General features: G+C 38.0%; 1 protein-coding gene across 1 annotated transcript in view; it reads right to left on the bottom strand.

The window, feature by feature from the left end:
• The window catches only part of LOC145764663 (hyccin-like), a 33,687-nt gene that overhangs the window by 6,245 nt on the left and 4,035 nt on the right, over positions 1 to 23,407 (bottom strand). Inside the window, exons 2-7 of the mRNA XM_082576310.1 lie at positions 14,732 to 14,966; positions 11,253 to 11,499; positions 10,763 to 10,870; positions 10,199 to 10,338; positions 1,565 to 1,718; positions 364 to 589 (exon numbers count right to left, since the gene is read on the bottom strand). Coding sequence (XP_082432436.1) covers positions 364 to 589; positions 1,565 to 1,718; positions 10,199 to 10,338; positions 10,763 to 10,870; positions 11,253 to 11,499; positions 14,732 to 14,958 — 1,102 coding nt within the window. The 5' untranslated portion in view covers positions 14,959 to 14,966. The remainder of the gene's footprint in view (positions 1 to 363; positions 590 to 1,564; positions 1,719 to 10,198; positions 10,339 to 10,762; positions 10,871 to 11,252; positions 11,500 to 14,731; positions 14,967 to 23,407) is intronic.

Raw genomic sequence — 23,407 nt, 5'->3', positions numbered from 1 at the left:
CACCTAAAATCGTCAGTAGTTAAAACCATGAACGCACAGTAGCAGCGGTGATCCACTGCAGAGCAATCGAAAATCTTATAGCGATCCTCAGTGGTGCGGTACAAAACCCAGTCTCATTTGATTGTCCTGGCCGAGCGGTGAGAATGTCAACGTGACGTACGAAACGACATCGCGGCCTGATCTTACATTTTTGCTTGCTAAGGCGAGTGTTTAATGTCTGAGATATCACGGTAGACTTTTTTTTTTCATTTCAGTAAAAAGTCACAGCAGTTGACCAATGCATTCAGTTGAAATTGAATTTAAATTATCAAATGAGGTAACTGCCTGAATGCGTGAACACATTTGACTTTAAATTAGACCAACCATCTTGGAGGATGCTGTCGGTGAAATCTCCCGACACTTCTTCATTCGTATGTTGCCACTTGTGGTGCTTGATGGACTTGGCCGTGACCGCGTGCTTGAGGATCTTGCTCGATGCTCGGGCCATCATGGGAGTGGCTGCTGAGCACAGGCCAAAAGGGGAATTCCCGTTTACTTTCCCCTTCTCATGGTAGACCGAATTTAAAATCGCATTGCACAAAAGCAACACCTAAACATGTTTTAAAAAGGTACATAGAAACTTAATAAAGTTCAAATAATTGCAATAATATTCTAAGCCTTTTACAGAACGAAATGTATTAGTCTATTAGATAAAGCAAAAGTCCACATGCTAACGTGGACACTGGACACTAGACAACCTTCTCCATATCCTCATCATTATCACTTGTAACACACAACAATGTGTTAGAAAATGAGCAATGACAAACTAACAACTTCGGTGATAAACAAGAGTTGTGCTTACACAACCTTATTCCAATCTTTCCAAGTTAATTTCTCCTTTAGCTAACTACTCTAGGCTGCTGCTGAGCTGAGTGGGAGTCTGCCTCGCTTTCTGACCTAGTCTCGTTCTGAAACGATCCCTGGTCCATATCTAGAAAGCTAAAACCTCAATTGCTAAGGCACATTGAGGTTTTAGCTTTAATTTCTTCTTACGAAGAAACTTTTGCAAAGCCGTTGTGAGATATATAAAAACATATGTCCATGAGCAGAGCTGCCAGATTCAGCAAAGCTTAATCACAACAAATGACCAATCTGGCAACATGGTGCAGGCATTTGCGCTAGAAGAATTCAGCGCAAGGGTACAAGCTTGTCCTATGTACAGTCTTTATTTCGATTATCACTTGTCCGAAGGTCGCCGCCCCGGTTGTAAATAGCGTGATGAGTGCTTAGCGGACGCACGAAAGTCGATATTAGCGAGAACTGTGTCTTGGTAAAACAAATGGACACAAAACTGCCTGCCTTGCCTTCTCCTCTACAATTCTACATGATCTAAATCTTCAAAGGTCACAATATAAAAAAAAAAGCAACAAAAGAGTAGACACCTGTATACTAGACAGGTGTAGATATTTTAACGATACACTGAAAGAAAGCATTGTTATTCAATCGAGGCACAATTTCGCCACAGAAATGTAACATGCCGTCTCGAAAGTGCAACTCAACTTGGAAGCGTGGTTTGCATACGTACGTTGGATTGAAGTTCATACTTTGCACGCTTCTGCATTGCTTGCACCGCTCTGGCCGCGTCAGACCGGTGGCCGTTATAAAGAGCAAAGTTAAGAGCACGGAGTAATACGATGGATAGATCAGGTTCCATTGCAACACGCCTATCGCTTGGTGACCTGTTGTAACAAACAGTTTAATGCCTTAAGTTCTATTGAACTATTTCCATTCCAACAAGCACATTTTTGTGTTTCTGCCTGCTCTTGAATAAAAATTTCACAATGAAGTTTTATTCTTTTATCCAAGTCGATGATTTGAGGTTTAAAACACCTTGTTTTTAGAAAGCAACGAAAGCCGAAATGAAGATGGAGAAACTGGTAGGCAAAATATCTTGAAACAGCAGGAAGAAAAGAGGATGCTGCTGGCAGGGTGATGTGGTAGACTGCCACCAGTACCGGCCCGGTTTGTTACTATTTGAAGAATCCAATTCGGAGACAGAATTTTTCGAAGAAAGTCCTTTTTGGAGATTTCTAAAATCTCACAGCTCGGCATCTGTTCATTAGGGTGGATCAAAAAAAATGAATTTTTGAGTTCAGCTTGATGCATCTGCCAAAAGTTGCAGTTTGGGCTATCTTTTGCATTGGTACTTGAAAAAACATTTTTGACCTCGTTTGACCCCTATCCAAGAGCTCTCTAGTGGCCGCTGAACCAAAATTCCTTAAATTGGCTATAATTTTTTTTCTAGTGGGTGCAGGCTAGTGGTTTTGGTGTCTATCCCCACTAAATCAAGGCTTGTGAAGTCATTTCTGCAATCTAAAATCATCTATGGGCTAGCAAAATGACATCAAAGCCCTTTTTCCGCAAAAATGCTTAAAAAAGTTGGAAATTTATGGGGGTTTTTAGAAAAAGGGCAAAGAAAAACAAATTCATAATGCTGCTAAAGGCATTTCTGTTAGTATAATACACTGAAGCAAACATATAAAAGCAAACAATTACCATATGAAGTTTTGCAAAAATGCTGCCTTTAATTTGTACATCCAATTATCCATAGCAATACAATAATTGGACACAAAATGCATGACAACGGGTTCAGGCAAAATCAGTCTGTACTATTTTGTTGCTCAGTTCACCAACTTATGGCATGCATAACTTTTTTTGTACATTTATCTTGTGCAGAACTTCCAGCCAGCATGGTTTGTTGCTTGTGTAGGTCTTGTACAACTCTGTACATATGGCCTTTTTTTTCTTCAGACTTGGTTACTTTACCGGAGTGATAATTTGTTACTATTCCCAACGCTCGCTTATCTTCATCATTTGTGACACGGAGGAAGCTGAGTTTCTGCTTGATAGAAGTAAAATTTTCATTTTGTTCCATTAGCCTTGGAGGAAAGTGCAAAAAGTCGGGAAAGACCTCCAAGAGGGAAAATAAAGTAAATGAATCTGGACCAAACAAATCTTTTAAACTTTGCGTCTGTGGCTGTATAATAGGCTTAAGTAACTCTTGGGATTGGGAGGTTGTTCGAGTTCATTGATGCTGACTCCATTGATACTTAACCATGATTTGCGAAGCAGATTTTTTTTTCAATTATGGAAACTTCTTGGCTAAACAAGCTAAAGACTGCAAGTCTCTCTGCCAGGTACCAAATATGGTTGTCAAGCTTAGCCTGGAACAACTACTGCCAATGATTTAAACAATTTAGGATACTTGCTCGTGTTACGATCCATCATCAACATTAAATCATTGCTGGGTGACTCAACGGTCAAAGGAGCAGTGAACCATGGCTTAAAGTAGAAAATGCAAAAAAAGACTGCTAACTCTATTATTCTTTGCAGCTGCTCATCACTACAGGTTGCAGAAGCTTGGATTGGCACAGTTATCTGCTTTTTTCTCTGCTCTTTTCTTTTTCTGCTTGATATTAGTGCTGATTTCGACTTCGAACCAGTACTAGTTAATACATTTCCAGTTTCTTTTTAGTACAGTTATCACAAGTCAGTTGTTAAATAACCTTCATTTAAATAGCCTCTCCTGTTAAATTCGATACAGCAGTCAGACTCAGATGCTTCAGATAAAGGGGTTACATGAGAAATCTGAGACTTGTTTTTAATTGCAGCTAGGGGAGTTTTGCCAGATGGAAAATACTTCAAAATGAAAGCTCCAGGTACCTACCATCATGCTCGATGGATGACAAAAATAATATACACACTGAAGATAGCCTTGTTGAGAAACCAAAAGTCGAAGTCAGCACTAAAGTTAAGCAGAAAAAGAAAAGAGCAGAGAAAAAAAGCAGATAACTGTGCCAATCCAAGCTTCTGTAATCTGTAGTGATGAGCAGCTGCAAAGAATAACAGAGTTAACAGTCTTTGCATTTTCTACTTTAAGCCATGGTTAACTGCTCCTTTGACCGTTGAGTCACCCAGCAATGATTTAATGTTGATGATGGATCGTAACACGAGCAAGTATCCTAAATAGTTTAAACCATTGGCACAGTTGTTCCAGGCTAAGCTTGACAACCATCTTTGGTACTTGGCAGAGAGACTTGCAGTCTTTAGCTTGTTTAGCCAAGAAGTTTCCATAATTGAAAAAAAAATCTGCTGCGCAAATCATGGTTAAGTATCAATGAAGTCAGCATCAACGAACTCGAACAACCTCCCAATCCCAAGAGTTACTTAAGCCAATTATACAGCCACAGACGCAACTAAAAGATTTGTTTGGTCCAGATTCATTTACTTTATTTTCCCTCTTGGAGGCCTTCCCGACTTTTTGCACTTTCCTCCAAGGCTATTGGAACAAAATGAAAATTTTACTTCTATTAAGCAGAAACTCAGCTTCTTCATTGTCACAAACGATGCAGATAAGCGAGCGTTGGGAATGGTAACAAATTATCACTCCGGTAAAGTAACCAAGTCTGAAGAAAAAAAAGGCCATATGTATAGAGTTGTACAAGATCTACACTAGCAACAAACCATGCTGACTGGAAGTTCTGCACAAGATAAATGTACGAAAAAAGTTATGCATGCCATAAGTTGGTGAACTGAGCAACAAAACACTCACAAATTGATCTTGCCTGAACCTGTTGTCATGCATTTTGTGCTATGGATAATTGGATGAACAAATCAAAGGCAGCATTTTTGCAAAACTTCATGGTAATTGTTTGCTTTGTATGTTTGCTTCAGTGTATTATACTAACAGAAATGCCTTTAGCAGCATTATGAATTTGTTTTTCTTTGCCTTTTTTCTAAAAAAAACCCATAAATTTCCAACTGTTTTAAGCATTTTTGCTGAAAAAGGGCTTTGATGTCATTTTGCTAGCCCATAGATGATTTTAGATTGCAGAAATGACTTCACAAGCCTTGATTTAGTGGGGATAGACACCAAAACCACTAGCCTGCACCCACTAGAAAAAAAATTATAGCCAATTTAAGGAATTTTGGGTCGGCGGCCACTAGAGAGCTCTTGGATAGGGGTCAAACGAGGTCAAAAATGTTTTTCAAGTACCAATGCAAAAGATAGCCCAAACTGCAACTTTTGGCAGATGCACTAAGCTGAACCCAAAAATTCATTTTTTTTGATCCACCCTACTGTTCATTTAAGGAATTAGCTTATAATAGAGGTCAATCAAACAGAGTCTTAGCAAAAAAATAATAAAAAGTTGTCAAACGACGTTCAGTGATTAACAATTGCGGTCAACGAAGACTCAGCGAAAATGCCTCAACTAAAGTTGTTATACCCGCAAGATATCAGCTAATCTAAATCTACCTCACTGAAACAATAACTTTCTCGTTTGCATGGGTATGTGAAGGTAAACAACACAAAAACCCCCTCCCCAAATGATCCCCACAAATTCCTCTAAATAAACAGAAGCCATCGCTAGATTTAAGAAATCACAGAATCGGCCTCTCCACGAAACGGTCCATTCCGTACCGGCAAGCCAACTTGAAGTGGGAATAAAGCTCAAAGAGCAGATGTTTTTAGAATTCATACAAAATGGTAACTTTTTATGTTTAAAGTATTATTATACAAGAAGCCCCTCTCAAGGAGATTTTAGGCATGGGGTGCAAAACTCCTTGTGGAGGAACTAAAACTAAAGTGTTGCCAGACTTTTTTCACTCACGAACCAAAATGCACTGTGTAATTAATAAATTAAAACTAGATCAAAACGTTTTAAAATCTATGTCCAAAACAAACAAAAAAAACATTAAAAAATGCAATGAACAAACTTATGCAGTACATATAAAAAATAATAATAACAAATTAACAATACATCGCTTCACCTTCTGACCTCATCAATGCAGTAAAATAGCAATTGACCTGAAAAACTTACCAGATTAAAATGCCATGTTGTAATACTGCATCAACATAAAACCAAGTTAATATAATAGGCGAGTAAGAATTGACATAAAAATAGCCGGACCCGGACATTTTTGATAACAACCATTTTTCTTCATAAAAAGATGGGTTTCCTGTTTGAGACCCCAAATCTAAAATTCGGCAAAATTCGGACATAAGGAAAGGCTTTTATGAGGGGAGCAATCATTGATCGGCGCGCCATCTAGAGGAAGAAAAACATAAGTATTTTCCTTCGTGCTAATTGGCGAATTTCAAGTGAAACAAGGATGATTAACATAGTGTCTAGAATTACCCTTCAGCATAATTTGCTATTTTACGTTGATTCAACGTCTGGTGACGTTAAATCGACGCAAAATAACATATTTTGTTTACTGAATGCCTCATGCAACAGAAACTAGGCTGCAATGATAGTGCAGTGGTTGTAAAATTCTTCAAAAATTTGCAAAATTTTACAACGTAATTAACTAAGACGGATTTCGGAAAATGTAATTTCGTTTGTTACAACGTATCTGACAAACCAGAAAATTACGGGCACATAAAATGTGGTAATGATTTATATCTTCAACTTTCACTAAAAAAAGATTTCAGAAAATGCCCAGAACAAATGTTCTAGTTGTCATATACAAAACCACATAGAAGCTCTTTCGAATGGTATTCTAAGATTCCGTTATTTATGCACCATTATGCTTATTAAACAGGGAGATGCTTTTGCGAGTGATTTACAATGGAAGTAGTAGGAGAAGTTGTACAAAGATGTCTCACAGACGAGATTGAATTAGATAAAATTACTGACAATCAAGTTTTAATTAACTTTCAATCTCAAATAACCAAACTAAAGCAGAAAACTGTGGGCGATCTTTATGAAATTTGTGTCTATTATTCGACTGTATGTGAGATCTGAACGCAGCGGCGATTGGGCCCTGCATTTAAAGGCTACCAAGGACATGCTTCCCTATTTTGCAGCTGCTGGACACAACCATTGTTTGAAATGCTATATTTTGTATCTTCAAGACAATGAAAACATGTGCCATTGTCTTCAATCTACAATGAAGAACGGTCTATTCACTATCAGGAGAAAAAAAATTGTACTGGAGCGGAACATGGAGTGATATGACGATTGAGCAAACGTTGATGAGATCGGGGAAAGCATCCGGTGGATTAATTAACTCACAGGGAATCTGCAGAAGTGAAATGGCTTTTAACTGCTGCGCACATCCTGTCGTAGTACACCGAAGCACTCCGATTTCTCACAATGAAATTTTCTTGCACTTGGTCCCACCAATATCGAGATGGAAATATTAAGCTTAACCGTTTACATTTAAATTAGTTTTTGTCATTTTTGCAAAGCCACAACCCATGTCATACAGAGAGAGAAGATTTGTATAACATTTCAACAAGCTTTATCGCTGATACCCGTGTAAATGTGGATAACGCCTTAATTATTGGTAACGATATTATTCGCAAAATATGTGGAAAGAAGCTGAAAGCGATTTCTCTAAAAAGATATGACCAATCAAGTACCTTTGCCGTAATGTGAAAAACATTAAAATGTGGAGATGAAGAGATACACAAATTACTCATGTCATCCACCGAAATCTTTCACAGATTAGCCTACTGTCTACCGCCTGCTTGCAGGGGCCACTGGAACCGGACATATTTGCGTATGAACTTGCCAATGTTCCACCATCACTTTTCTCAGATGACGGAAGTATGCGGAAATCTCAGAAATCTGCATTTTTCAAGTACATAATCTCGCAAAATGAGGATATTTTGTGCACTAAATCTCGATTACCTTGTACAGGGATTGACCTTGTGTTTCACTTGTATTTGATGGCTGTGCTCTTATTCACAGACTTTCCTGGCCAAAAGTTGGGAATATGAAACATTTCCTTGAAATCTTCATTCAATATCTTCTACGCGGGGAAAATACCAATATCACCGTTGGTTTTGACAATTATGATATTGAAACAACAAAAGGAGCAGAGCAAAAACGCAGAAAGCTCAACACATCTTGTCCCAACGTAACAATTTGCAACACACCCATCCCGGCAAATAAATCCGCGTTTTTATCAAATAAACGTAGCAAGCAAAAATTTATAAACTTACTTTTGGATAATCTTAGTAGTAATGGCATTACTGTGGACAAGGCCGAAGGAGAAGGAGACGCTGATGTTGTTATCGTCCGTAAGGTGCTGGCAGAACATAAAACTTATGGTCAAGTAATTGTGATGGCTGACGATACTGACATACTCACCCTTTTGCTTTCTCACGCACCATGCGGAAACAGCATTTATATGAAAACGTCTGCGAAAATTTCCATTCGTCGAGCTCAGCTTGATCTCGGAGAAACTATGTGCCGATCGTTGCTATTTTGCCACGCGTTCACTGGATGCGATACAACATCCTGCTTTTACAGAATGGGAAAAGTAAAAGTTTTTAAAATCTTACAAGGTCTGGACAAAGTGCAATGTAAATGTGCCGCCTTCGGAAACAAGAAAGCTTTAAAAGAAGACATTTCCAGAATTGGACAAGAATTTGCCCAAATTCTGTACAAGCAAGGGTTTTCCATGAATACTTTGAGTTTATTGCGCTACAATTACGCTGTATCCTCAAAATATAAATCAGTTTAAAGAACCGAGTGGTTAGCGCGTTGGGCTCGCAGTCGAGAGCCTGCATGTTCGACTCCAGCCACCCGCACTTGTTGTTTCTCTGGGCAAGAAACTTCACGATAATTGCCTCTACCCAGTGATTGATTTCGAGTAATGGGTAGTACCAAATTTAAGTCATAAGTAGAGTAGACAACCGGAAACAGACATTGCCGTCGGCTGCAGCGTGGGTCAGGTGTACGTCGGAAGGCGTACACAGATGCATAGCGCTCAAGTCCGCTTTCCCGCAATGCAGGATAAAAATATGAAAAACAAACAAACAATGCCTACAAGAAGTAGGGCATGCTACTTTCACAGTCTTCGTGTGCATCATCAAGTGTCAACATGGCGTCATTTAAAAACTGTGCTGAATCCTACTTTCTATAGATGCAAGGAAACAGCTTCTGGTCTGGTCCCAATAATGACAGATAAATGAATGTGCACTCAAAACCTTTCTGAAAGAAATTAGATGCAATTGCAGGAGCGCTAAACGTTTATGCACATCTCGTGGTTGCTCCAAGAAAGGTTTAAGTGCTTGTGCTCAGTGTGAAAATTCATCACTTAGAGTTTTAGATACCCAAGAGCTGTAAGTGTAGAAGTATATTTACTTTAATAAAAATAGTTGTATCTGTAGAACGAGACCTCAAATTATTACTGTGGTAGTTTTTTCAAGAAAATTATTTTTTTTGCAACGAATGATTTGTAAATGAAAGTGAACGCATATATTAAATATACTCTGCCTTTTCTGTTGAAGCAAAGAAATAGTACTGAATAAACGACATTAAATTGTCTTCAGATAAACATTAATCGCTCAAATCGCTGATGTTCATCTTTTTACTATACGTTGATTCTACATCTGCCAAGTTTGTATCACCATTTGTTTCAGTTTCTAATGTTTTTGAGTTGTTGTATATATATATAGCCTACATTAAATTACAATTTAACATAGGCGATTATAATTGCGTGAAAATCATTAAACTAATAAATGACCAAATACGTCACAAAAATGGGTGTTATCAGAAAAAATGCAGGGGTGGGGGAGAGGCGGAGGTTGCCAAGACACGATTTTTGAAGCCAAATTCATCTTGTAAGCTGCAACATAGGTAAGAAACGTTCTAAATTTAAAGTAACATTTGAGTGGTGAGGTGCGAGAATTGTAAAAAAAACTACTGTTAACGTCTGATGTAAGTGGTTGTTGCGTCTACGGCGGAAGAATATTTAGAGGTATCAAAAAAATAAAATAGAGTTGGTTGAAAACCTGATGGGAAAGTGTTTGCCTGGAAGTCGAATCCGATTTCGGAAAATTGCACTCTTGCGAGCAAATTACATGTAAAATCATAATTCGGGGGAGGTAAGTGCCCCTTCCCTTCTGACACCTATGATCATAACCTTTTTAAATACTTTTAATACACTTATCTTCTTGTGATTGTTAATTACGTGTATATATGCGTCATAATTTGCATTTTATTTAGAGCAAATATTTACAACCGCCAGATGGCGCGCTATGCAAATTTAAATTCGGTTTGGGGGCAGTTCCTTAAGTCCGATTTTTGCCGAATTTTGAAATCGTCGGTCTGACTACCAGACAAGCCTCCTGCAACCAAAAAATGGTTGTTATCAAAAATGTCCGGGTCCAATGTCACTTCTTACTCGCCTATAAGCTTACCGCTGGATTTTTAAATACATTTTCTGCCAAGGAAAACCAGTGGAACTTAACCTCAGGCATACACTACACAAGTGTGATAGTGAACACTTTGATACAACAGCGATATAATCCACGTAAGATGACAAAATTGTGTGTAATACCTGCAAGTGAAACACAGTACAATAAGCAGCACACCTATTAAGAGGTAGAGCAAGTTGAGAAGAAGCAAAACGCATATTTTGAAATGAGGCCAGGGTGACATAAACAAGCCAGCTTGTTTTCGGTTTTACAAGGCAATTGGTAGGCTACACAAAAAATTACAATATTTTGCTTATTATATATCTGAATCTTTAATGAAACACTAAAATAAGGACAAATTTCTACCTCAAAAATCCATGCTTTTCCTTGATGAAATGTGATGTGTAGGCACATGAATACCCCAAAGTTACTACGGTCTTTTAAGTTTACTGCTTACTGAATTGGTGACTACATCAAACACCACTAGAAGGTATGCTAAGAAAATATTTACAAATACTGAAACAATTGAAATGTGTTCACTGCATGAACATAGAGCAATCAACCCACCTTGGAACGGTTAGCTGGGATGATATGATTGTAAGTAGTAATAGTTGGAAATTTAACAAATATTCTATTTGAATTAGGCATATTCAAAGTCCTCTCAGAAAATGGATACTGCAAATCAAATATAAAAAGTTTAACTAGTCATAAGTAGTCATATATCCAAAATTGTTTTTATTACTGCATGGATAAATTGGATAGGCTATTCAATCTAAAGTTATGGTCTAACTTTTGCAGTAACTAACTTCAACTCATCAGTATACTAAAAGTTTCTAAAGAATAACTACTATCTGTACTAATCACGTAATAACACATAATTATAACATACGGTATCTGTAACGCCATTACCAGCGAGCAAAGAGATAATAATATTATGAACATCGATCAGTTATTTGCACTGATCAAGCCAGCAGTTTAGAAGTAACTACAACAACTGCTTGGTAATTTTGCTGCTAAAATTGTAAAAAAATTAACATTTCCAATAAAATGTACTTACAACCATTGGGTCATGGTACAATGATAAATTAACAATATTTGGAATTTCAATCCCAGACTCAGAGTCCGGTTGTTCAGACGAAAAGTTTTCCACCTCAGCACAGAGCATATTGTAAAGTGATAACAGGAATGTTTCAATAGACAACTTCAGTTGGGTATCATGTTCTTGGGAAGAATTGAATATGGATAAATATGCTCCAATTGTAGCAGGAAAAAGAGAAATTGCAAATATTTTCAGTTCTTCACAACTGCAATAACAAACTATTATAGAAGTGTGTCAAAAAACTATAAAGCATTGTATTCACATGCACTAATGATAAATGCAACTAATTTGCTACAAAAGCTACAATCTTTTCACTAAACTTTGAACAAAAAACTGGCAACTACAAAGTAAAAGGGTCCATGTCTTTTAGGCGCAGACAGTTAGGCGCCGGTCAAATAGGCGCGCATACTCTGGTGTCAGGATATTTAGGTGCGGAGCACTGTGGCGCCCATTCATTTAGGTGCTATTCTTAGTAAAGTTTGCAGATTGTATCAGCTCAGCTTTGGCAAAACCTAGTTTGGATTTTGACGGAAAACTAAGTTACTCTTCACTCAAGCCTACCACCCGCTTGCATATAGGCTACGGCAGCGGCGCAACTAGAAAAAATCAAAGGGGGTCGGCAACGAGAGAGAAAACTAACAATTGAATACCTGAAAATCAGAAGGGCCCAAGTCCACATTTTTGGCAAAATGAGTTATACCCACCATCGTAATACTAACGCCTAGCGCTACCTTATGAGCAAATAAAAGATCCAAATTCACGCTTTGAAACGTGTTATCGAAGGCAAATAAATTTGTATGATCAGCAGAATGGCCGAAGTCCTGGACTTTCATAATAAATTTTTTTATATCTTACATTCTTAGGCCATATACGCTACATTCTTATTCTTAGGCCATTCTTTCATAAATTGACGTTTCAAAGAATATGATGGGACTCGTTCGAACTAAATTTCGGATCCTTAAGCCTAACGCTCTTCCTACCTTAGAAGCTAGTCAGTGCTATACTAGCTAAGTACCGATTAAAGCTGCGAAGAAGCAAGATGTTATCAAACTGAAAAAATACTTGCGCCAAGAAACAAGAGACATGATAGACCAACTCGTTACAACGGAAGATGCATTCTTTGATGCACAAAACTCAGACTATGAAAACTAAAGAGTTACTTTTTACACAAACTGCTTTTATCTTACGCAATGAACTGAAAAACTGCTTTTACTGTACATAACAAAAATCTCAGATTTCTTTCATGATGAATGTATTTTGATATGACAATGGGGCAAGGTCAGTGGCGTACCTAGCGAGAGCGCCTCCCCCCCCCCCTGCGTGGCTTTTGTCACTGCATCTTTAGCTAAGAAACGCTCCGTTTTTTGTCCCAAACAAGTTATTTTTCAAAACAAAAAAGGTCTTCAACCTCAAGAGGGGGCCCTTAAACGTGGGGCTCTTTAGGTGTGGGCCCCCTGCGACTGCAGGTATTGCAGGGGGGTTACAACGCCAGTGGGCAAGGTGCTATCTATCAATATATCCAAGCAAAGCGCAGTGCATTACAAATTTGTGAGGTCCTGAATATAAGAAGGGTCCAAATCCAGTGAGTTTGACGATCCGCACCGCATAAACTATAACGCACAGCAACACACAATGCAGCTTTTTTGTTGTCTATTCCCATGAGTAACTACCCATATTAACCAGGCTTTGATACCTTTAACAAAAAAAAAATTGGGAAGTTTTTTTTGATTTTCTCGAAATGGTATCACTTGGACTTGGGCCATTCTCATATTCAGGTATTCAATTATTTGTAGAAGTTGGTATATCACAGTTAGATTGTTAGAATATTAGCCTAGTGTAATTTGACAGCGCAATGATCCAATTCTGTGACGTGCGAAGCGACCGTTTTCGCTCTGTCCGCGCTTGCTACTCTCTCAAAAAAGATTCCCGCGCTTTCGAAAGTAGGCAGCAAATTGTTTGCTCTCCAAGCCCACATTTTAAAAAGTAGTCCACGCAAGCTTAGGGCCTGGATACACGTCAAGATTGTAAAGAAAATTTCATTGCCGTCTTTTTGATACCAAAATTATAAAATTGGTTTAAGAATGTGCGAAGTTGCGACCATACGAAGATTACAAATCAGACTAGCCTAAAGCCAGCTGCAGTTTCGTTTTGTGGATTAATAAGGTTGCATCCTAAGTAGGGATGCCCAAAGTAGAATTTCAAATCCTTAAGATTCGAATCCATCCAGAATCGAATCTAAAAACCGCTTTTTATCGGGTAATTGGATTCGGAAATAATACGGAGAAAGGAAAAAAATAAAAAAATAAAAATTGAAAAAATGCTCCGCCGTCCGCAAAACGCCTACAAGTCACGTGCGTCGTGCATGCCAATCCGTTTCTGCATGTGATCAACAGAGGTCCCTTACGCGTGTGTGCGCACGTGTGTTGTTTTGAGAGAACAAAGGCAAGAAGAAGAAAACGATTGAACCTGAGAATGAGAACTTGTTAAAATGATGGCTTTGCAAAGCTTCTTTTTCATGCCGTTGTAAGCGTAAAGCTGAGCCGGTTTCCCAAGCCATTTTGTTTTTATGACATCATATTGCGTGAATAAATGACGCCCTGTTAATATTTTGTATTGCGGTTGATGCGACTTGAGCGTGAAACAAGTTTGGTATGCATAGAACGTAGCTTGAACGGACACACGTTAAGTAGTACGTAAGTCTCAGTCTAGTTAGTCGTCCCTCTTCTTAAAGTTGCAAATCTTAAAGGGGGCTGTCATGCCGACTAGACAGCCCCCCTAATTGTGCCCCTGGGCTACGGTATATTTTTACTGATGTTTAGTGTAACTTAGTTATTATTTGACTTAACTAAAAGTGAACTCAATAATGTTCGATAACTTGAATAATTTACTGATGAAACTTTCACCGACGCAAACCTGGACTAACAACAAATAAATGCACGCGCATTAACAAAACAAAATATTTTTCTGTTCAATATAACATTTTGTGTGAAAAGCATTGCCTTACCTGCCAAGCTGATACAATCTGCAGACTTAGTGGAATAGCACCTAAATGAACGGGCGCCACAGCTGGGTTTTTTTTTTGCTGAAACTTTTCGGTCATTTGTCCGAAATGACTCGAAAAAGTTCGGTCATTTTTTATTTATTTAGATCACTTTTGGTCAATATATAGTATATTTTTTCGGACGTTTTGACCGAATTAACTATATTTTTTTCGGACATTTTGCTAAAAAATCGGTCAATGACCGATAAATGACCGAAAAAAAACCCAGCCCCACAGTGCTCCGCACTTAAATATCCTGACGCCACAGTGTGCACGCCTAAAAGACTTGCTCCCAAGTAAAATACTGATCACATTCATTTCTTGTTGTTGAATGCTTTCAGTACATCTTCGTATACAAGGGTTGAAAATACTTTAATAATGCAATATGCTTTCTTACCCACTTCGATAAAATTCAAAAAGTTGATGACAAACAGGCTGTGCATGTTGCAACAAAGTGTCATTGGCGATTGGATTAAGCACAGCTCTAATTACTTCCATCACATCGTTTTTATCTCCAATGCTTTTGGCATAAGCTGATGTAGAAGATTTTGGTAAGCTTTTGAATTCAGCAAGCCACTCTTTCAACACAAGTTCATGTGATGATTGTCGACTACCTTCACTCATTGTCCTGGCTGCAAATTTAAAAACATCATCCATTCCATATTGTAAAGATTCATACAAACACATTAAAATCAACAAGAAGTTTTAAAAAGAGAAACTAATTGAATCCACAGACAAGTCTGGTTATAAAAACACCAGACAGTTCATGATGTTGCATAGGGGAGACCGGGGTATTACGAACCACGGGGTATTATGAACCAGGCCATTTTCTGGAAAACTGTTGGAAATCCTAAGATCTCATTTGCATATTTTAGTCACAGGATCACCATGCTTTTATGGTACCATCATTTTTGGTCAGCACTTCTTTGTTCTCAGTAGAATTGGAAAAATGTAGTTTTAGAGGTCAAAAGTAAATTCAGTTTTCCATTTTGGTAGGCCTGGCATGGTTAGTACAGGGACTCTAGAAATCTAAATTTTTATTCAGGGATAGGTTATATGTATGAAATACTGATGCAAACTGATTTTAAGCTTTATGTTGATTTCGTTTTGTTAGGCAATAGCTTGAATAAGAACACTCTAGCCGGGGTATTATGAACCAGATGGTTTTTACCGCAAAAGTGAAAATTCACTTTCAAAAAGCCCCCATCTGGTGATGTGAAATATGTAGAAACTAACCAAATTAAGCAGGTTCTCCCTTATCCCACCTACACAGAGCAGACAACCAGAACATTTGGCTCAATCCGATTTGAATGCCACTTCAACACTGAACATGAAGTTAACTGATTAAGTAAACCGAACATTAACCTATGTGACTAAGTGAACTGTTGTGATTTCATAATGTGCATGTCTTTAAAAAATGTAAAAATAAATTTTGTGTGCTAGCTTTCTTTACTAGTGGTTGGTCATGAGTTTTTTGTCTGAATCCATTGCTAAGTTTTTGCATGCAACCACACAACCATTGTTGTTAGGAGACCAGTTGTGTAGATTACTATGCAAGTGAAGACTTGCTGGCTGCATTGAAACCTCATAACTTCAGCTTTTCCTATTCAAATAATGCAAATAGTCAGACCTGAAAGGCAAAAACTTCCTAAAAATCTTCTTAACCCCACTCTACTAACTTCCAGGTTGACAATCACTGCTTTGAAGCATTTTATGGAAAGTTGTTTATATTGGTGCATAATGCCCCGGCAAGGTTCATAATACCCCAGGCCATTTTTTCATGAAAAACTGTAATAATTCAAATTTTGGAGAAGTAAGTGAATTGTGCTTGTGATATTTTATAGATAATGTTAAAGACTATGCAACCTGAAAATTTCATAATTCTACATCAATTAGAGGGCGAATGAGAGCATCCCGAATTTTTGTGGTTCATATTGCCCCGGTCTCCCCTACCGTAATGGTTTAAGTCCAAACTGTGGCTAAGAATGTATTTTTTTTGGCTAATTGTATGTATTGTATATACCTACTTTGCCAATTAAATAAATTGAACAAGATACCTAGCCAAGGCATAACTTATCAAAATAATCAGATTATACATTTTTGCACTCATATGACAAAATCTAACATTGGTTACTTGTAAGCAGAGGCTATATATAAGTATTATATGTCATCTGAGCATGAACTTCATGTGCTCAAGCCTATAATAATTATGTTTTTGCAAAATGTAAGGCTAAAACAAAAACGCTATACGGTATCTAGCGATCAATCAAGTTTATTTTTCTACCAGTAGATGCAGCAAAATTACTAACTGTAAAAGAATTAAGAACTAACAATTCCTATTGAATAAAATAGAGACAGTAAAAAGACCACAAACAGTCATCCGCCACCTTCAATAAGTAAAAAAAAGGCAGTGGCTATTTGACCGGCGCCGGTCTTTGAAACTGAAACACTATTTGACCGGTCATGACGTCACTATATGGGTATTTTTTTCTTTTTCTCTTTCAAAGCAAAAGACGAGAAGAGTGCCTATATAAGTTCTAAATTCAACACCAACTTTCAAGTGATTCTGTGGCGCGTAGGATACGTATCGGACTGGTGCTCCAGAGGGAATGAGTTTGATACTACGCGGCAAGCGTTCTTTTATTTTTCATTTTAGACAAACTTTGACCCGAATTGACTCAATCGTTAGCCTGCTGCATTTTTGTGGTCAATTTTTAATTTGAGTAGCCTACAGCCCAATTTTTTATGTCTTTTCAACTATGAGTAATAAAGTTAGAGTTTTTAATTTTCTGGAATTTGAGAATTTCTCTGGGTAATTTTTTTTGTTTGTTTGTTTATCTTTATCCTGCAGTGCGGGAAAGCGGACTAGAGCGCTATGCATCGGTGTACGCCTTCCGACATACACCTGACCCACGCTGCAACCGACTGTAATGTCTGTTTCCGGTTGTCTACTCTACTTATGACTTAAATTTGGTACTACCCATTACTCGAAATCGATCACTGGGTAGAGGCAATTATCGTAAAGTTTCTTGCCTAGAGAAACAACAGCAAGTGCGGGTGGCTGGAGTCGAACATGCAGGCTTTCGACTGTGAGCCCAACGCGCTAACCACTCGGCCATTGCTGCCGTTCGTCATAAGAGGATGTGACCGTGTTTGCCGAACAACGCATTACATTTTTGCGTCGTTTGGCAAACACGGTCACATCCTCTTTTCAAGAAATTTAAAAAATAAAATTAAGTAATAAAGTTAGAGTTTTTAATTTTCTGGAATTTGAGAATTTCTCTGGGTAATTTTCCGTTCGTCATTACATTTTTGCGTTTTGTAGGCTACTCAAATTAAAAATTGACCACAAAAATGCAGAAGCCTAACGATTGAGTCACTTCGGGTCAAAATTTAATTAAAAATTAAAAAAAAAAATACCTCCGCGTAGTATCGAACTCATTCCCTTTGGAGCCCCAGCCCAATACGTATCCTACACGTCACAGAATCAGTTGATCATAAGTGTTGAATTTAGAACTTATATAGGGGGTGCAACCTAGTTCGTACCTTGAACCATTCGTACAGTCAGTTCGTACCCTGAAAAGATCGAGAAAAAAAATTAAAAAAAGCCGAAGTCGCTGATCGCAGTTTAATAGCACAAAGCCGAAGTCGCTGATCGGAGTTTTCCCAAACAATTTGAAACAAACTCGATGGTTAGGGTTAGCGGAAACTGCGGTTAGCGGAAACTGCGAAACTGCGGAAGAATGTTTGCGGAAACTGCGATCAGCGAGGGTTAGAGCATGGTTAGAGCATAGATTACTCTATGATTAGGGTGAAGGTTCAATCAATCAATCAATCAATGTTTTATTTGTCAGTAACAGGAACATAGGTACATGTTTGAAATATGCAATATACACAGTACAAAAGTTACACAAGTTCCCATACCGACAGGGAGACAACGAGACGACCATACGGTCTACTAGTCAATTGCCACCCTACGGAAATTACGATTTTGCCATTTAAAATAAGCTTACAAGAGAAAAATAATAATTGAAACGTTCCCGCGCTTCAACAACAGCATACGCATAAAAAAAACATATTGATGATAACGTAGGCCAAAACACAAAATTCCATGAAGCAAGCAGAGAATAATAAAGTTTCCGAAGCAACTGACAAGTTGGTTTCCATAACATATCACTTATTACGATGCACTGTAGCTTTGTAAAATTAACGTTTTGATCTTTTTTTTGAAACAATGAAATGATAAGTTTTTTAGTTAGTGGAAACTGCGGGAAAATGTTTGCGGAAGCTGCAGAAAAATGTTTGCGGAAACTGCGATCAGCGAGGGTTAAGGTTAGAGCATAGATTACTCTATGGTTAGAATTAGGGTAAGGGTTAATGGAAACTGTGGAAAAAATTTTGCGGAAACTGCGATCAGCGAGGGTTAGGGTTAGAGCATAGATTACTCTATGGTTAGAGTTAGCGGAAACTGCGGAAAAATGTTTGCGGAAACTGCCATCAACGGACTTCGGTTTTGAGCTATTTTTTCTCTCGATCTTTTCAGGGGGAAAATTTTAAAATGATTGCGAAAACTGCGATCAGCGACTTCGGCTTTTTTTTAATTTTTTTTCTCGATCTTTTCAAGGTACGAACTGACGGTCCGAACTGTTCATGGTACGAACTAGGTTGCATCCTTATATAGGCACCCTTCTCGTCTTTTGCTTTGAAAGAGAAAAAGAAAAAAATGCCTATATACAGTCCTCGAAATTAGCGGCGGCACTCGGCAATTGCCGTGGTAAATGCCGCCGTAAACGTCATAATGGCCATTCTGCTACGGCAATAAAAATGCCGCCGCAAAATGAGCACTTAATTAGAACAAAACTTGTTCAAAATTTCTTCCTGTGTTATTTACTCGCAGCGGGAGTTTAATGAGCAGAAACATCGCACCAAGACCTCACCTCTGACTATTTTAGTTGCTGTGAACACTCACGCAGTCTTCGAAAATATTATATTTTATAGCATATTTTTACTTGGCAAGAACTTTGCCGAGGCCAAACGGCAAAAGTTGAAATTGCGTCGGCAATTGCTCTGAACGTTTATTACGAAACAATTGTACCAAAACATGTGAAACGAGAAGGGAAAAGTATACTAGAGTAGTCTATCACGACCGCATCGTTTGATTGGTTGTGATGTAATAATACTTAAAGTAGCGATAAAGCGAGCAACGCAATACGCACGCTGTTACGTTAATTCACGTAAAATAGCTCAGGGGAAAAGTAAGTTAATTTTGGGTTGATTCAACGTTCGAGTCAGCACAAATCGATTTACAATTTTCCCGGCGGGTTATATTGCGCACCCAGACAGCAAAACCATCATTTCTACATCGATTCAACGTCTACAGACGCAAAATCAATGCAAAAATAACGAATTATGCTGCCTGGGTAACAACAATGCCCAATAAGAAATTTACGTTTGTTTTTCGACATCTAGCGACGTTGAACCATCATAAAATAACGTTAATTGCTCAAACAGGTACCGGTAACAAATTAATAGCTCCCTGCGAGAAGATTGGCTCGATTTATGTTTATCCTAACATAATTTCGGCACAATTGGGATACTGCGTGCGAGCAACACAAAGTCTGTTGGATAAAATGGATAAAGAACTAGTCGGATACCATATATAAATCGGAATCATCAGATGCTGTATCGGAGGATGAGGTTGTCGCGTCGTCACTGGATTGAAGACGCAAAACTGCCCGTTCGTGAACGCGCAATGCCATATGATCGGAAGCATTATTTTACTGCCGAAGAACCATTTATCCAATTTTGTTCTACTTTTTTAACTTGACCCCTTAGCTTTTCTAATTCCGATTTGTTTCCGTCATAAAATTCTTTATAAATTTTGTAAACTACCACACTAACTTTTTCCTTCTGTTTCCTCTGTTTGATAACCTATAGCAGGTAAATTCTACTTTTCAACTGTATCCTTTACCATGATTTATATTCGCAACGACACCGGTAAACAATAAGCATTGGATGTAACAATAACTTTTTCGTAACAATTAAGCCAGTATTTACAAGGTTGCAAACTTTTTACAGTTTACAAGAGCATTGTCAGCGCGTAAAATAGCTTGCGTGATGCTCTCCGCTACCGCCGTATGAAACACGAAGAATAAACGATTAAAATTTCGTTTGTTTAAACTTTAAAGCATACGGCAATTGCCGCCGCAATCCAAGGTTTGCTGATTTGGCGACGGCAATGTTTTTGCCGTCGTAGATGGAAGCTAATTTCGAGGGCTGTATATAGTGACGTCATGGCCGGTCAAATAGTGTTTCAGCTTCAAAGACCGGCGCCGGTCAAATAGCCACTGCCAAAAAAACAACCACAACACACAAATTAGTATATATTCAATTTTATGTCAAGTGATAAGTTAATATGATAAACAAATAGTCTAAACAGTTCAGATCCCAAGAAGCCCAGGAATTTTGCAATTTATAATATTTGTATAATAAATGGCTGTGGCTATATTGACACTATATAGTGTAATAATAGCCTCAATAGTGTTGCCAGATAAAGAATTCTGCCCTAATTTGAGAAAAGTTAAAGCTGTTGAAAACAAAAACTTGTATTTCAGAAATTTTTTTTAATCCTGGGCAAAGATGAAAACCTTACCCTTATTCCTAACTCTAATCCTTACCTTAATCCTTCCTAACTTTAATCCTAACTCTGGCAACACCTGATTGTAACCATGGCATTAAGTGTGAAAAAATAGCCACTTCCAGTCTTCCATAATAAATAGCCTAGATGCGGTACGGTAGGGGAGACCGGAGATAGTTCGGACGCGGGGATACCTCGGATAAAGCATTTGACGTCACAGTAGAGTATTGTTAAATGGATGCAACCTAGTTCATACCCTCAGTTTGTACCCTGAAAAGATCGAGAGAAAAAATTTAAAAAAGCGGATGTCGCTGATCGCAGTTTCCGCAAACATTTTCCCGCAGTTTCCGCTAACCCTAATTATAAACTAATCTATGCTCTAACCCTAACCTTCGCTGACCGCAGTTTCCGCAAACATTTTTCAGCAGTTTTCACTCAACTTTACCCTAACTCTAACCACAGAGTAATCTATGCTCTAATCCTAACCCGCGCTAAACATTTTTCCGCAGTTTCCGATAACGGAAGTTTCCGCTCACCCTAACTCTAACAATCGAGTAATCTATGCTCTCTAACCCTAACCCTCGCTGATCTCAGTTTCCGAAAACATTTTTCCGCAGTTTCCGCTAACCTTTACCCTAACCATAAAGTAATCTATGCTCTAACCCTAACTGGTCGCAGTTTCCGCAAATATTTTTCCACAGTTTCTGCTAACCTTAACGTAACCATGCCCTAACCCTCGAGTTTGTTTGCGGAAACTCCGATCAGCAAGTTCGGCTTTGTGCTATTAAACTGCGATCAGCGACTTTGGCTTTTTTAATTTTTTTTCTTGATCTTTTCAGGGTACGAACTGAGGGTACGAACTGTTCAGGGTACGGTACGAACAGGGGTGCATTCCTAAAATTTTTTTGGGGGGGGCTCTATCACTTAGCTGTGTTGTTATAGACAAAGTATGTATAAGTAATCGGTGTAGGTTTGCCAACAATGTTTACCTTTTTTAAAAGGAAACACTGTTCAGTATGTTTTTACTTCTGAACATCATGTCGAAAAACAACCCATGCTAAAACATAGTTTGAAGTGCAGCAAAAGGTAGCAGCAACAAAACGTGAAAACGTGGTTGAATCCGATATAAAATTATAAGTTTGAAATTTGGCTTGGTTGCTACACTGCAATCTCCTTTGCTTTTTTTTACTGCGTAGGCCTATACACTTGAAACTCGATTTGCATGAGCTAATTCCAATCTCTTAACTCAATTGTAAACTTATTTGTATGAGCCAATCCTAAGCACACTTGCAAAAACATCGACTGCAATAGGAAAGTAAGGAAATGCAATTCTTGAAATGAGCGCTTGTGGTTGCAGATTTGCTATATAAGAACCAATAAGCTGCCAATGTGACAGCTACACTAAAATCTCATTTAGTTATTAACGAACAGTTTAAAAAACTCTAATTAGGGGGAGAGTGGGGCACAATTGGACAAAAAATAGTAAAATAGAAGTCCCGTCTATAAGTCTAACAAAATCCAACTTTTGCACAATAACAAAGTATCACACTGTTAACAAAATGAGACAGTGAAACAACACTTAGGTAATGCATTAAATACTACAGTCAATTGAAAAAAATATTGTTTTTGTCCAATTGTGCCCCGGTAATGGGGCACAATTGGACATTTGCAAATATTATCAATGGTTTAGAAACAACAGTTTAAACCAACACAAAAGTCATCAAGAAACTGACAAGGACTCTAATAAATAGATTTTACTTGTTTATTGCAGTAAAATCAGGGACGTTGCCACGGGGGAGGGGGGTCTTGGAAAAGCAATTTTACCCCGCCCTAAAAATTTATCTTGTCTCCCAAAATTTTTATTTTTAATGTTATTACAACGTTTAAATGACATTGCGTTGCATGAGATCATGCAATATTAAAAGAACTACTTTTACAGTATGATCTACCATGTGTGTTGCTGTCCAATTGTACCCCAAAATTTGTGTCCAATTGTGCCCCACACACCAACATCGATTTAAAGTTGGGCAGGGACAACCTGTTCTAAAAGTCAGGTCAAAGCAAAGGCAATGAAAAGATACTTTACTGTATATGGCTTGAACAGAAAAAGAAAAAATCTAAAAATCTTTACTTTATATAAAAAAATTACGATTAAAACAAAATCCGCTAAAAATACTATACAGTTGCTAAAAGACTTCCCACCGCCAAACTCAATACACGACCAACACAAACTCTTAGGGTCGAATGCAGAAAGGTAGCTCAAAACTAGTTTTAAGCAAGCCGGGCTTAGATAGTGGCTTGAGCCGAGTTTTGCGCTGCAGAAACTATTCTTACTTCAAGCCTAGCTTAAAACTCGTTTCATTCCAGGTTTTGAGCCACCAATTTAAGTCGCCAAAAAAGGCGACTTAACAGCGGCGGATCTTGACTTAAGCATTT

Source organism: Aplidium turbinatum, chromosome 2 (genome assembly GCF_918807975.1).
Source record: "Aplidium turbinatum chromosome 2, kaAplTurb1.1, whole genome shotgun sequence".
NCBI lineage: Eukaryota > Metazoa > Chordata > Ascidiacea > Aplousobranchia > Polyclinidae > Aplidium > Aplidium turbinatum.
Note: the sequence above shows the minus strand (reverse complement) of the source record. Positions and strands in the feature narration are given on the sequence as shown.